The 15,612-nt window shown below is 56.4% G+C and overlaps 1 protein-coding gene across 2 annotated transcripts in view; it reads left to right on the top strand.

The window, feature by feature from the left end:
• Positions 1–2,562: 2,562 nt before the first annotated feature.
• Positions 2,563–15,612, top strand: part of NOTCH3 (notch receptor 3) — a 39,702-nt gene continuing 26,652 nt past the window's right edge. The window contains exons 1-15 of one of the 2 annotated variants that reach the window (XM_025293704.3): positions 2,563–2,754; positions 5,352–5,430; positions 8,791–8,933; positions 9,013–9,351; positions 9,439–9,561; positions 9,639–9,872; positions 10,762–10,917; positions 11,008–11,193; positions 11,829–11,942; positions 12,175–12,288; positions 13,078–13,311; positions 13,432–13,542; positions 14,025–14,217; positions 14,294–14,445; positions 14,668–14,781. In XM_025293704.3, the coding sequence (XP_025149489.3) occupies positions 2,634–2,754; positions 5,352–5,430; positions 8,791–8,933; positions 9,013–9,351; positions 9,439–9,561; positions 9,639–9,872; positions 10,762–10,917; positions 11,008–11,193; positions 11,829–11,942; positions 12,175–12,288; positions 13,078–13,311; positions 13,432–13,542; positions 14,025–14,217; positions 14,294–14,445; positions 14,668–14,781 (2,413 nt within the window). In that variant the 5' untranslated portion in view covers positions 2,563–2,633. Of the gene's footprint in view, positions 2,755–5,351; positions 5,431–8,598; positions 8,646–8,790; positions 8,934–9,012; positions 9,352–9,438; positions 9,562–9,638; positions 9,873–10,761; positions 10,918–11,007; positions 11,194–11,828; positions 11,943–12,174; positions 12,289–13,077; positions 13,312–13,431; positions 13,543–14,024; positions 14,218–14,293; positions 14,446–14,667; positions 14,782–15,612 lie in introns of those variants that run through there. The other variant, XM_025293706.3, reaches the window with a different exon arrangement.

The raw sequence follows: 15,612 nt of genomic DNA, 5'->3' as shown, positions 1-15,612 counted from the left end.
CCGAAGATACAGAGCCTGAACCTGGTCACGAGGAAACTGCAGCCCAGTTCACTAAGGGATGTTCTGTGAAACAGATGACCTTGCCTATCCAAAAATATCAACATCATGACAGACAAAGAAAGGCTAAGGAACCGATAAGGATTAAAGGACATGAAACATAACAATTAAATGCAACACACGGTCAGAGATTAGATCCTGGACCAGCAAAGAAACATGCTACAGAGGATATAACTGGAGAAACCAAAAACTGTCCGCATGGAGAAAACTTGTGTGTTTGTATAAGAGAATGTCCTCGATCTTAGGAAACATACAGTGATGATTTAGGGGGCAAAGGAACATCATAGCCACATCTTGCTTTCAAATACGTGTGCGTGCTAAGTCGCTTCAGTTGTGTCCGACTCTTTGTGATCCCATGAACTGTAGCCCACCAGGCTCCTCTGTCCATGGGATTCTCCAGGCATGAAGACTGGAGTGGGTTGCTATGCCCTTGTCCAGGGGATCTTCCTGACCCAGGGATTGAAACTGCATCTCTTATGTCTCCTGCACTTAGTAGGTAGGTTCTTTACCACCCGTCTGGGAAGCTCTGCTCTCAAATACATATATTATATAATATATTACATATAATTAAAAATTATATATAATTTCTTCAAAACTATGGTTTTTCCAGTAGTCATGTACAGATGTGAGAGTTGGACCATAAAGAAGGCTGAGCACTGAAGAACTGATACCTTCAAATTGGGGTGCTAGAGAAGATTCTTGAGAGTCCCTTGGACAGCAAGGAGATCAAACCAGTTAATCCTAAAGGAAATCAACCCTGAATATTCATTGGAAGGGGATGCTGGGATGCTGAAGCTCCAATACTTTGGCCACCTGATGCAAAGAGCCAACTCTTTTTCGATACTTTGGAAAAGACCCTAATGCTGGGAAAGACTGAAGTTTGCAAAAAGAGAAAGGAGTGACAGTGGATGAGATAGTTGGATGGCATCACTGACTCAACGGACATGAGTTTGAGCAAACTCCAGGAGATAGTGAAGGACAGGGGAGCCTGTCGTGCTGCAGTCCAGGGGGTCACAAAGAGTTGGACATGACTTAGTGACTGAACAACAATAATTATAAAGTAAATTTGGCAAAGTGTGGGCCGAGTTGGTGAAGCTGGATAAAAGGCCTATGGAAATTGCATTTTAAATTATTTCTAAATGAAATTTTAAAATTGCTCAAAGATCTCTGGGGTGCCCAGGTGACTGTCTCTCACCCTGGTGCCCCCGTGCTTAGCCCCAGTGCTCAGCTGCCTCATGGGTGAACCTCAGACTCCTGGGTTTCAGCACCTCACCCCCAACACATTCCTCCTCACTACAGCCTCATCACCATGCTAAACACCTACAGGTCGGCCTGGTCTCTTTCTCCTCCTCCTCAGGGCCAGGGTGACCCCTGACCTGCCCACTCTCCCCTCCTTCCCTACTTGACTTGGCCCCCTCCTCTGTTTGGGAACCTGTCCCTCTCCTGAAATGTCTTTCTTTCAGTTCTGGGCTGAGCCCCCACTGAACCCTTCTCAGGGAAGCTCTCTCCTGGAGAGGGCAGGGGAGGTGTACTTCCAGGCGCTGAAACAACGCCAGACATAGAGCTTGAGTTTTATGTTGAATAAATGAATGAATGAATAAGTGACCCCTTCCCCCAAGCAGAGCCCTCACCAGCTTCTCTGCTGTGTCCCTCCCTCTGGCCCAACCCTAAGTCCGCAGTGCTGGAGTCTGGTTTTTTCTTCCCCAGAGCGGGGGGGCTTCTCTAGGCTGGTCTTGGGGCCTTTCCGGAGTACCCGTTCTTGCCACAGGGACAGAGCTCACTGCAGGGTGGTTGTTTTTCAGCATGACTGATTTTGGAAAAGGCAGTTGGATGAAACTGAGCAAGATTGGCTGAGCAGCAAAGCTGTGTAGGCTATGGGGTGGGGTGGACCTTTGGATATTGAGGAGGAAGGGGTTACTTTCAGGAAGCGCTGAGAGTAAGACGGGGTGAGGGTATTTGGTAGCACACTTGAGACGGCTAGACTGTGTCCGAGGTCCGAGGCTGCAAAAATCTTGCAAGGCTCTAGGTCTGAGAGGGCCTGAGTTTAGAGTTGTGAATATTTCAGATTTTAAGTCCCCCAGGAAGCTCTGTGCACGCCTCTGCATTTGTGCATCCTGGCTATGTATTCAGGAGCCTTGCAGGACGTGCCTGGTTTCAGTTTCGGGGTGTCGGGGCGGGGGGAGGGGGGAATGGAGGGGAGTGTCTGTTTGTGCCTGGCTCTGTGTGTATCTCGGGCTCTGGATGTGTTTTGGGGAGCAGGGAGATGTTCAGGAAGTTGGGTGTGTCTGACACCGTGGGCTGGGCCCGCTGGCCTGAGTTTCCGAGACGGTCTTCGGGTCCCAGGCTGTGTGGGTGGAGGGTGGGCAGGGACCCCAGGAGGCCGGGCCGGGGGCGGGGGAGTTCTGGGCCGGCCCTGGGGCGGGGCGAGCCGCCCAGGGTTGGGGGCGGGGCGGCCCGGCCGTCTCACTTCAGCGAAGTTGGCTGCGCGGAGGCTGGCCCCGGACGCGCCCGGAGCCCAAGGAAGGAGGGAGAAGGGAGGAGAGAGGTGGGAGGAGGGAGGGTCGCGGCCGGCCGCCATGGGGCCGGGGCCCCGGGGCCGCCGCCCCCGCCGCCGTCGCCCGATGTCGCCGCCGCCACCCCTGCCGTCCGTGCGGACGCTGCCCTTATTGCTGCTGCTAGCGGGGCCGGGGGCTGCAGGTGAGGGGCCGGGACCCTGAGGGCGGGATGGGGTGAGTGGGTGGGGGAAGGGGAAGAATGGAGTGCAAGGCCTCCCCGAGTCTGGGACTTGATGAGGGGTGGCGGGGGGGCGGGGCGGTCCCTGGGAATCAGGGACCAGAGCGCAGGGGCAGGGAGCGCAGGATCCGGGGGCAGGGACTCCGAATTGAGAGTGGGGGCGAGGCAGGACCCCAGAGACCGAGGGAACTGTGGCCCGGGAGAGATGTGGGCTGGGAATGAAGGGACCCTGGAGCCCGGGACTGGGAGCTGGAGGTGAGCGGATCAAGGTTAGCGGGCGAGTGGAGGGGTAACCAAGAATCTGGGGCTCTCTCACCAACCATGCCTGTCTAGAGCCCTGGGTAGGTCACGATTGGAATCCAAGTATCCCCAGGTCGGGGACCCCTCGCATAAAAGCTCCCCCTCCCATGCACACACCCGGGGCAGGTCTGGCAGGGCTGGGGGCCGGAGGGGGCGCGAAGTTCTCGGAGCTCTAAACTCGGAGAAAACTTCCCAGGCCGGAGGGCGGCAAGACCCGGAACCGGAGCCAGAGCTGGAGCCATAGAGGCGCCAGCGCCCCTTCCCCCGCCCGCGGCCTCGCTCCCTCCCCCGGCTGCTTGGACCGGACGGCGTCCCGGGACCCTCTCCCCGCCTGGGGAAGGGAGGGGAGGGCTTGGGGCGCGAGCCCACGTGCTCCTCTCCCGCTCCAGCGCCTCCTCCCAGCAGCCCGACCCCCTCCCCAGCGGGCCCGGGGAGCCCCCCGCCCCTCCCCCTCCCCACTCTTCCCCTCCCCCGCCTGGGACAATGGCCGCGCCGTCTAGACACCCCCTCCCCCCCGGCAGCCTCGCGCTTTCTTTGCCAGACAAAGCGGGACGGCAGCGGGGCCGGACCGGGGCGGCTAGGGCGCACCCCCAGCCAAGGGAGGCCTGGCCGGCAGGGGAGGGACGCGAGCCCAGTGGCCCTGGCCCTGGGTCTCTGGACGCCGCTGTGGGGCTCAGCCCAGGGAGGGGTGGGGAGGAAACAGGCCTCCCCAGCCCAGCCCAGCCCTGGGCGGGCAGATGGGGCAGGAGTGGGCAGGAGCGGGCAGGAGCAGCCGCCCCCAGAGGCCAGCCGGCAGGCACACATGGCCTGTCACACACTCACAGGACACACAATCTTGGATCACACATGTGGAGATGCAGATGTGTATGTGCGTGCACGCACACACACACATACGGTACACCCGCACACGTGCACACCCAGCTCACACAAGACACAGACATTCACAGCTCACACGTGCTCATACAATCACACATGTTCATACATACCCTGCACCACCAGCCCAAGACCTCACACTCACTGTCTGCACACACTCAAATGCATATAGACAGATGCAAGGATATGCCTACACCCAGCTGACACATGCAGGTATAGGGGCACATCCAACCCATACCCAGACATAGCCATGCACACACAAGTCACACACAGACACACAGCTATATACCCAGATACATAGTTCACATACATGGACACACAACAAGTTTCAGCCTACAAACATCTCTACATCCATGCAGGCCATGCAGACACACACATGGCCCACAGGGCCCACTGCTCAGCAAGGCCCATGGCTCGTGTCATGTGGCCCCCAGCGTGAGTTCACAAACAGCCCTGGGCTCCTGTCTGGGTAATAGTGTCCTGGCTGCTTGTGCCTTGAAGGGGACAGAAGCCATGTTTAATGCATTCACATGTCCAGTTTATCTCATTCTCTCTCTTTTTTTTTTTTTAAAAACTCTGTCTCTGTCCTTCTTGATCTCCTCTCTGTGTCTGTCTGCTTCTAGTTTCCTTCTTTTATGTCTGTTTTTCTCATCTTCTTCCTCTCCCTTTCTTTCTCCCCTACTTGCACACACAAGCACACATGCACAAGCGGCCCCACACCTGCCGGCTCACACAAGGGCCCACCAACTCACACCCCGCCACACCCCGACCCATCCGACAGGACACACTGCAGAGAGACACAGTCCTTAGGGGTGAGGGTGCTGGACAGGTCAGCTGTGCCAGCTGCCCCTCCCTCAACACAGATTCCGTCCCTGTGACACCCAGTTGCTGGCTGCGCACAGCGTTCGTTCATGCCCTGGCATCTCTCCCCAGAACTTGCACGCAGGCCTGCCCAGTTGGAGTAGATGCCCAGCATCAACAGAAGGAAGACCTGGGGCCCCAGGACTCCCCACCCCTGCCCCCTCCACAACCCTGGGATCTGGGTACACAGTCCCAGACCTCCCTTCAACCCTTGCAGCACCCCCACTTCCTGTCCCCCATGGTGGCAGCTTTTGAGCCCCCACATCTGGCACAAGTCGGCCCCTCCTCCTGCCTGCCCCTGCCTTGTGGTTCCCAGGGCCCGAGTTGGCAGTGACAGCTGCAGCCCCAACAGCTGGGGCCGGGGCGGGGGGCCGTGGGAACTGTGAATGGGGGGGCTCCCTGCACTCGTAGAGACGCCCCCAGCCTGGTGCAGCTGTTGCCTGAGGGAGCAAAGGATGGAGTCTCAATCTAGGCTGGGGTTCCTGGGCGCAGGCCTGACACCCCCACCTTCCTTCACCCCCACCCAGCCCCCCCTTGCCTGGACGGAAGCCCGTGTGCGAATGGAGGTCGCTGCACCCAGCTGCCCTCCCGGGAGGCTGCCTGCCTGTGAGTGCCTGGCTCTGAGCCATCAGTGGGCCCTGTGTGGGGAGGCGGTCTGTCTTCTCCCCCTGCCTCTGTGTTCACCATAGATGCTTCCACCACTTCCTTCAAGTGTGTGGCTTGGGCAACCTCTTGTTTCCCCTTTGAATGGAGCAGAGCTAAGAGTAGAGGCTCTGGAGTCTGCCTGGCTGGGGTTCAAATCCCACATCATGTTGCTGATGGTCTGACTTTTTAAGCCTCAGTGTCCTGGTCTGGAAAATGGGCCCACTAATGCTAACTACAGCAGAATTCTCTGCTGCCTGCGGTCTTGTGTAAATCCCCTGATGGACAGATAGTTATTCAATCAACAGATTTTCAGGGACTAGTAACAGTGGATTGGCAGTAGTGGGTATAGCATCTGTACCTTCCCGCAGCTCAAGATTTAGTGGTGGGGCCACAGGAGCCCTGCTCTGCCACTTACTTTCTGTGTGACCTTGAGTGAGTCACTTCCCCTCTCTGAACCTCATTGATCTGTAAAATAATGGTCTTTCTGCCTGATTTGTGACCAAAGCCCCCCCAAATGCAGTTGTTGGAAAGTGCAAGGAAAGGCAGAGGGTTGGAAAAGCAGGGCAGGGCCTGGGGAATTGCTGAGCAGAGGCAGACAGAGATCAATTTGAATTCTGGGCTCTGGGATAACCTTGAGCAAGTGCTTTGAGCTCTCTGAGCCTCATTTTTGCATCCGGAAAATGGGGCAATAACAGTTCTCTCCTTTATGGAGTTGATTGTAAAGATTAAGAGTGAAATCAGCATAGTGTCGGGCATACAGTAAGTGCTCAATAAATGGTATTTTTATTATTGTTACTGGTAGAGATGTGGAAAATAGGTGCCATAAGGAGAAACCGCTGAGGTTATGGGAAAATGCTTGGTTCCTTTTATAGTATCATAATTAATAATAGCAGGTCACCCAGTAGCCATTGGTTAAATGCATCCATTTATTCAGCAACTTGTGTATCCAGCCCAAGCTGGGTGGGTCTGGGGTGACTTCAGAGACCCTTTGAAGTTACACAGGCACTTTGACTCATCTGGATGGGGGTGGGGGGGTGTCTCAGCCTGGTAGAGCGGGTTCCTCGGGTTGGGATGGTGGGAATAGGGGGAAAGTGTGACCTCACCTGGCGCTACTCACCTGAGAGGCGGAGTCACGGGACCGGGCGCCTGCGCTCTGGGACCCCGCGCCTGGAAAGCTGCCGACAGGTGAATGCGCCCCCGGCTGCCCCGCCCCCCCGACAGGTGAATCACCGGCCCGCGCGGCCGCCCGGAGCCCGGATCGCCCGGAGCGGAGCGCCGGGCTTAGTCTCCAGAGCTGGGCCGTGGGAACCTCTCCCCACGCCCCCACTCATCCCCAGTCTCCTTCAAAGTCCTTTCGTGGACCCCGCAGTCTGTCACCGCTCCATGGATCCTCCAACTCTCAAAGTCTCTCAATCTCTAGTCTCTATCTCCTAGTCATCACCTCTTCCCCAGCCAGTCCCCCAACCAAGTCCGTGGTCCCCGCCACCCCCACTCTCCCGCCCCCATCGGTCTCCGGTGAAGCCCAGGCGATTGGGCGGGGCGCGGGCAGCGGAGAACCAGCCCGACCGGTCGGCAGGGGCGCGGGGCACAGAGCGTGGGAACCCGCCGGGGGCCCCGGGAGCGGGCCGCGCGGCCACGCCCTGCCTGCCGTGCGCGCGCGCGCGTGGTCGCGGGAGGAAGAACCCGCCGTGCTCGGCGCCCAGCGCAGCACGCCCCCTCCCGGCGCGCAGTCTTGGCGGTGGTCCTTGCCTTGCGGATCTTTGGGGAGGGGGTTTGGGAACTGGATTCCCTCTGCACCCGCCCGTGCCCCGACTTGTTTCGCTGGGGGCTGGGGTGGGGGGAATCTTGTGGGTGACGCTAAGGACTGAGTCAGCTACTTAAGTTTAGCCCCAAGCGACCGGGACAGGCCAGAGGGAGGAACACAGGCGAGGGACGGGTAGCGTCGGGGGCCGGTCCAAGTCCCTCCCTCTGACCCCACTCTGGAGGTTTCTACTCTTAAGACCAGCGCCCTTCTGTACCTTCACTCTCAGGGTGGCCTTAGTGGGTTTGGAGGGGGCTGGAGGCTGAAGGACCTTCCCCCAACAGGGGGCACAAGCATTGGTGGCCACCTCCCTGCAACGGAAGGAAGGAAGGGGTCTCTGTGCCCCCAGGAAAGGAACTGAGGCTTTGTGGAGGTCCTCCTGCCTGGCATGTGAGAGTTAGTCCGTATTGGTGAATGAGGCTGTGGGTTGGTGTCTTTGAGTATTTGCCAGTCCAGTGCATTGTGTTAGTGTGTGCCTCTCATCTGGTACATTTGGGGGTTCTGCCCGTCTTTGTGTGCCTGGGTGGTGGTCGTCTGGAGCCTGAGACCTTTTGCATTTGCCATTTCCTCTACTCTTCCCCACACAGGCCCACGGCCCCCTCCCTCACTTTCTTTTCCCACACAGTCTTCTTTTTTCCCTCACTTTGTCTGGGAAAACATAGTTGCCTTATCCCCACCCCCATCCCTCTGTTCTCCTTATCCTGTGTTTTAGCTTCTTGTGGCTGTGGAACAAATGACCACAAACTGGGTGGTTTAAAACAACAGAAATTTATTCTCGCAGTTTTGGAGGCCAGAAGTCTTCACCTTTCCCTTGTAAGGACAGTTGTCACTCAGTTTAGAGCCAACTTGGGTAATCAGGATGGTCTCATCTAGACATCCATCATTTAATTATATCATTAATTACATTTCTTTTTCCAAATAAGGTCACAGTCACAGGTTCTTGGTCATGGACATAATTTTTCTGGGGCCACCACTCTATCCAACTGCATCCTTCATGGTCCCCATGGCCTGAACTACTCTTCCCTCCACTCCCGGCATGTTGCTTATTCATTCATTATTTGTGTATCTTCTCTTTGGCAGACCTGGCTATGAACATCAAGAGGGTAGGGACCACTTTAATTGTGTTTGCTGCTGGGCTTCTCAGGTGGCGCTAATGGTGAAGAACCCACTTGCCAATACAGGAGACTTAAGAGATGTGCAGGTTCAATTTCTGGGTTGGAAAGATCCCCTGGAGGAGGGCATGGCGACCCGCTCCAGTATTCTTGCCTGGAAAATCCCATAGATGGAGGAGCCAGCCAGTCCATGGGGTTGCAAAGAGTTGGACATGATTGAAGTGACTTAGCATGCACGCTGTATTCCCATTGCTAAGAACACAGTAGGTATGCTCAGGGAAACTGTTGCATGGATGAATACGTGTGTGTGTTTGTTTACGTGTGTGTTTTTGGTCTGTCTGGTGTGTATCTCTTATGTTCTGGGCTGTTCTGCCCTGACTTTCCTCACTGAGTCGTCTCTGTCTGCAGGTGCCCACCAGGCTGGGTGGGTGAACGGTGTCAGCTGGAAGACCCCTGCCATTCTGGCCCCTGTGCTGGCCGTGGTGTCTGCCAGAGCTCGGTGGTGGCAGGGATCGCCCGGTTTACCTGCCGCTGTCCCCGGGGCTTCCGAGGTAAAGGAGGGTCTGGAAGGGAGCTGAAGGCAGGCAAGGGTGTGGTCGGTCTGGGCTCACCATTTCTGGTTCCCGGCAGGCCCTGACTGCTCCCTACCAGACCCCTGCCTCAGCAGCCCCTGTGCCCATGGTGCCCGCTGCTCAGTGGGCTCCGATGGCCGCTACCTGTGCTCCTGCCCACCCGGCTACCAGGGCCGCAGCTGCCGGAGTGATGTAGATGAGTGCCGGATGGGTGGGCCCTGCCGCCATGGTGGCACCTGCCTCAACACGCCTGGCTCCTTCCGCTGCCAGTGCCCAGGTGGCTACACCGGGCCACTGTGTGAGAGCCCCGCGGCGCCCTGTGCTCCCTCCCCATGCCGTAATGGGGGCACCTGCAGACAGAGCGGCGACCTCACCTATGACTGTGCCTGCCTTCCTGGTGAGGGAGCTGTACCCAGGGGAAGGCAGCAGAGGTGGGGGCACAGCAAGCCCACCTGGTAGTGACCATCCTTGTGCTCCACGCTAGGGTTTGAGGGCCAGAACTGTGAAGTGAATGTGGATGACTGTCCAGGGCACCGGTGTCTAAATGGGGGGACGTGCGTGGATGGTGTCAACACCTACAACTGCCAGTGCCCTCCTGAGTGGACAGGTGAGCAGTGGGACCTGAGGGAAGCCCTTGGATGGGCATGCTCCAGGTAACCGGACTCATGCGTCTGTGTGCCGTAGGCCAGTTCTGTACGGAGGACGTGGACGAGTGCCAGCTGCAGCCCAACGCTTGCCACAACGGGGGCACCTGCTTCAACACACTGGGTGGCCACAGTTGTGTGTGTGTCAATGGCTGGACGGGCGAGAGCTGCAGTCAGAATATTGATGACTGTGCCACGGCTGTGTGCTTCCATGGGGCCACTTGCCACGACCGTGTGGCCTCTTTTTACTGTGCCTGCCCCATGGGCAAAACTGGTGAGTGACTTTTTTCCCTGAAGGCAGCAGGGAGCCGTTGATGGCTCTTGAGTGGGGCCAAGGATGGAGTCTGACTTGAATCAGACTTACGCTATGCTAGAAGCATAATTAAACATATTGTTGTTAATTAATTAAGCATATGCTTAATGCTTATGCTAGAAGCTGGGTTTGGGGTGAAGGATAAGCCTGGGAAAGGCCTGGGAGGGCAGACAATCCAGGGAAGAAGTCACAGGAATGGAGAGCTAAACTGTGACTCAGAAGGAGAGGGCACTTTTGGGAGTGGCAAAGATCAGAGATGTTTGGGAGAGGGCCTTGGAGCAGAGGGCAGCGTATGTCAGGCAGAGGGTACCCAGGGGCAAAGACTTAATGCTAGGACCCTCTTAGAATCATGAAAAGAGTCAACAGATTTTAAAAACAATATGTGGATATTTCCAACTTATTTTCAAATGGGTCAGAAAAAATAAAGTTACAATAGTTGAATCTAGGTGGTGGGTATATGAATAAACTTTTCTGTATGCTTAAATTTTAAATAAATGATTGGGGGAGAATAGCTACTAAATATGTGTGTGCATGCTAAGTTGCTTATGAACTGCAGCCCTGCCAGGCTCCTCTGTCCATGAGATTCTCCAGGAGAGAATACTGGAGTGGGTTGCCATGCCCTCCTCCAGGGGATCTTCCCAACCCAGGGATTGAACCTGCATCTCTTATGTCTCCTGCATTGGCAGGCAGATTCTTTACCACTAGCGCCACTTGGGAAGCCCACTAAATACACTGCTGGTTAATAAAAATAAACAAAAAACCCCCAAAACACTACAATGTTCAGGGATGTGGCACCTTTGGGCAGAGCTGGGGGATGGTCTTCCCTTGACTTCTACTTACTCTTTCCCAGGACTTTTGTGTCATCTGGACGATGCTTGTGTCAGCAACCCCTGTCACGAGGATGCTATCTGCGACACTAACCCAGTGAACGGCCGGGCCATCTGCACCTGTCCACCGGGTTTCACAGGTGGAGCTTGCGACCAGGACGTGGACGAGTGTTCCATTGGTGAGGGGGCACAGTCTGAGGGTAGGGAAGGAGGGGAGAGGCTGCTCCTCGGCCACCCACACCCACACTGACTGTTACTCCACCTTGCAGGTGCCAATCCTTGTGAGCACCTGGGCCGGTGTGTGAACACACAGGGCTCATTCCTGTGCCAGTGCGGCCGTGGCTACACCGGTCCGCGCTGTGAGACCGATGTAAATGAATGCCTCTCTGGACCCTGCCGCAACCAGGCCACGTGTCTGGACCGCATAGGCCAGTTTACCTGCATCTGCATGGCAGGTGTGTGGTGGGCGTGGCTGGGGCGGGGCCTGAGGCTGGGAGGCAGGGCGAGAAAAGCCTTCAGGCAGAGGGGCCCAGAGCAGATAGAACTGGAAGGGTGAGAGACTAAAGCCTGGGATGAGGCGGAGGCGGAGCCGGAGCAGAGTCTGGGGGCATGGTCTGGTGGAGTCAGTAGAACCTCAAACGGGCTGGGAGTGGAGTTTGGGCCTCAGGACGGCACTGTGGGATGGGAATGACATGAGGGCAGGACCAGGGTCTGGACGGGAGGTCAAAGTGGAGACTGCGGACAGAGATGCACTGATGCTGGGGTGGGATTGAGGTTGGGCACAAGGCTATGGTGGGCCCTAGGCTGGGAGCTGGGGAAGAGGCATAGTTTGAAGAAGGAAGGAGGTGGTCTGAAGACAAGCCCACATGGAGTCTCTTAAGCCTTGAACAAGTTGGGGCCACAATGAATGAAGATCCAGCCTGAGTCTGAAAACTGAATGTAGGTGTGAGGGGCAAGGCCCCTCAAATGAATGATGGGTTGAGGGGCAAGGCCAAGGCTCAAGGGAAGCGGGATATGTCCCCCCTTGCTCTCCCTTCAGACCAGAAGCTAAAGCCTCCTTGCCATAATGCCCCTGCCTCTATCCCTCCAGGCTTCACAGGCACCTATTGTGAGGTGGACATGGATGAGTGCCAGAGCAGCCCGTGTGTTAACGGTGGGCTCTGCAAGGACAGAGTCAATGGCTTCAGCTGCACGTGCCCCTCGGGTGAGGACTCTGGGTCAGGGAGCCTGAGAAAGACCTTTTGGGGTAAAGACTCCAGGATGGGAGCGTATAACATCGTGTTAGTGGCTTCCTATATGGCGGATACCACCTTATGAAAAACACTGAAGTTAATTTAAAAGTAAATGGGCTTTCCACCCAAACCAGGCAGCACTGGTGAGGGGTGACTGCTCTGACCCTACTTGGGTCTCTGTTTATCTCACACTCCCGGCTCCAGGCTTCAGTGGCGCCATGTGTCAGCTGGATGTGGATGAGTGCGCCAGCACACCCTGCCGGAACGGAGCCAAGTGCGTGGACCAGCCAGATGGTTACGAGTGCCGCTGCGCAGAGGGTGAGGGCGGGCCAATGACAAGACTGCAGGAATCTGGAGGCAGGGCTAGTGGGGGAAAGGGGCCAATAATACGCTTGGGGGAAAGTTGGGGGCAGAGCTGCCGCAAGGCAGGCCCGGAGCAGGACCAATGAAAGAGCCAGGAGGAGGAGCCAATCCTGGACATAAGCAGAGGTAAGGCTATGGGGTGGGCCCAAAGGATCTGGCAGGATAGATGCGCACTGGATTGGAGGGAGTCCGTCTGAACCCCTCCACTCCCAGGAACCTCCCGTACTGTCCTGCTCTGTCACTTCAGTTGTGTCCACTCTTTGCAAGCCAATGGACTGTAGCCCACAAGGCTCCTCTGTCCATGGGATTCTACAGGCAAGAATACTGGAATGGGTTGTCATGCTCTCCTCCAGGGGACCTTCCCCACCCAGGGATCGAACTCATCTCTCCTGCATTGCAGGCGGATTCTTTACCCACTGAACCACCTGGGAAGCCCAGGAACCTCCCATGTGTCCGCATCTCCAGTGGAGGGAGAGGCAAATCAGGGCTGACGGTGTAAGGATTGGAAGCACGGTCTCGCTAGGGGTGTGATTTAACTGGTAGGGTCCTGGCCAGGGACAAGTCTCGGAGGTGGCCGCTGGATGGCCTCTGGAGGCCAGCCAGGGGCGGAGCCTGAACTGAGCCCGCCTCCTATTGGCTCAATGGGCCAGGCCTGAGGGAGAGCTGAGTTAAGATTGGGCAGAGGCCATGGCTGTGGGCAGGACCTTGGCCAGTGGGCGGAGCCTGACCCTCTGTCCCCCGCAGGCTTCGAGGGCACAGTGTGTGAGCGCAACGTGGATGACTGCTCGCCTGACCCTTGCCACCACGGGCGCTGTGTGGACGGCATCGCCAGTTTCTCGTGCGCCTGTGCCCCGGGCTATACCGGCATGCGCTGTGAGAGCCAGGTGGATGAATGCCGAAGCCAGCCCTGCCGACATGGGGGCAAATGCCTAGACCTGGTGGACAAATACCTCTGCCGCTGCCCTCCTGGCACCACAGGTAGGGCCAGGAGCTGGGCTGGGACAGGAATAGTACATCTGATGGGACACAGAGGGTTCAGGAATGGTGTTTCTGGCAGGTCACGGTGGTGGCATACCCAGTCATGTTCCCCTTCCGCAGGTGTGAACTGCGAGGTGAACACTGATGATTGTGCTAGCAACCCCTGCACCTTTGGAGTCTGCCGGGACGGCATCAACCGCTATGACTGTGTCTGCCAGCCTGGATTCACAGGTGGGCAAGTGGCTGCCATGGAAACGGGGTCTTTATAGAGTGAGGGTGAAATCATCTATCTTTCCTGGCCGGGTTTTGCCCCTCTCTTTGCACGTGCTTGTCCTTAGGGATTGTCCATGCTTTGCCCTGAGATTTTTGCTTTCTCTCATTGGTATGTATCCCCATGTTGGCTCAAGATTATCCTGGTATGTCCATGAAGGTATTCAGACTCAGAGATTGAGGTGTTTCTGAGTGGGGCCAAGGCAATCCTTGGCGGAAATTAAAGTGACTTCATATAAGTTTGGGGGCAAGGGTGATCTGGGGCGAGGTATCTCTGGGTTGCGGAGGTGGCTGTCCTAATTTGCACAAGAGCTGATGTGTTATGAAGCAAATGAGATGGTCCTTGCTCAAGGGTGTGACTGTGCTAAATGGAGCCAAGTTGCCCTTCCCTGGTTGGCTCCGCTATCCTTGTCCCGGGACGAGGTTGCCTGCCTGCTCCCCAGGGCCCCTCTGCAACGTGGAGATCAACGAGTGTGCATCCAACCCCTGCGGCGAGGGAGCCTCCTGCGTGGATGGTGAAAATGGCTTCCGATGCCTCTGCCCACCTGGCTCCCTGCCCCCACTCTGCCTTCCCCCAAGCCATCCTTGTGCCCAGGAACCCTGCAGTCATGGCGTCTGCCACGATGCGCCTGGAGGGTGAGGTCTCTCCCCAGATCCCTGACCCCCACAGCTTCCCTACCCTCCTGCCAGCCCTGACTGCCTCCCTCACCAGGTTCCGCTGTGTGTGTGAACCTGGCTGGAGTGGCCCTCAGTGCAGTCAGAGCCTCACTCGAGATGCCTGTGAATCCCATCCCTGCCGGGCAGGCGGCACCTGCACCAGTGATGGAATGGGCTTCCGCTGCACGTGTCCCCCGGGTATCCAGGGTGCGTGTCTCCACCTTCCCTCCCCAGGGCCTCTTCCTTCCTTCTTCCTTCTTATTTCCTTTCTGCTTCATTCTCTCTTCCTTCTCTGTGTTTGCCCTTTTTTTCTTTTCCTTTCCCACTCTTACACAGGAGCTTGGGAGGTGGGTATCAAGGTGGGGACCTTGCGGGGAGATGGGAACAAGGAATCTCTCAAGACTATCTCACTCTGCCTGCCCACTACAGGCCATCAGTGTGAGCTGCTGTCCCCCTGCACCCCGAATCCCTGTGAGCATGGGGGCTACTGTGAGTCTGCTCCTGGCCAGATGGCTGTCTGCTCCTGCACCCCTGGTTGGCAAGGTACACCAGTTGCTTCTTCTCTTCCTCATCTCCTCTGCAACTTGCTCCGTACTGGGTGATGCTGGGGACCCAGAGAAGGAGTCCCCCCACCACCGGCTCTGCCTTTAAAAAATTTTTTTTTTTTTTTAGTAAATTGTTTATTTATTATTTATTTGGCTGTACTGGGTCTTAGTTGCAGCATGTGAGATCTATTTTCCTGACCAGGGATTGAACCCAGGCCTCCTGCATTGGAAGCACAGTCTTAGCCACTGCACCAGCAGGGAAGTCCCCTGGTTCTGCCTTTTAAGGGAGCTTCCTCTGGGAAGGAACAGAGCTAGACACAGACACTTGCAGCCTGTGTAGTCAGTTCAGGAGAAGGGGAAGAGATATGGGCTGTGTTGTTCATTGTTTAGTTGCTAAGTCATGTCTGACTCTTTTGATCCCATGGAGGGCAGCATGCCAGGCTTCCCTGTCCTTCACCATCTCCCACAGTTTGCTCAAATTCACATCGATTGAGTCAGTGATGCCATACAACTTCCCATCTCACCCTCTGTTGTCCCCTTCTCCGTCTGCCCTCAATCTTTCCCAGAATCAGGGTCTTTTCCAGTGAGTTGGCTCTTAGCATCAGGTGGCCAAAGTATTGGAGGTTCGGCTTCAGCTTCAGTCCTTCCAATGAATATTCAGGGTTGATTTCCTTTACGAGTGACTGGTTTTGGTTTGATAAGGGCTTAAGAATCTAGAATTCAGGCTGAGAGTTTGGGGAGAGCCTGGAGGAGCAGACCTCAATCACAGAATCACATTCTTCATCCGCTGAAATAAGGAGAGGGGTGTTCTGGAACAGTATGTGCAAAA

Source organism: Bubalus bubalis, chromosome 9, assembly GCF_019923935.1.
Source record: "Bubalus bubalis isolate 160015118507 breed Murrah chromosome 9, NDDB_SH_1, whole genome shotgun sequence".
In the NCBI taxonomy this organism is placed as follows: domain Eukaryota; kingdom Metazoa; phylum Chordata; class Mammalia; order Artiodactyla; family Bovidae; genus Bubalus; species Bubalus bubalis.
The sequence above is the reverse complement of the archived record's forward strand: the minus strand, read 5'-3'. Positions and strand labels throughout refer to the sequence as shown.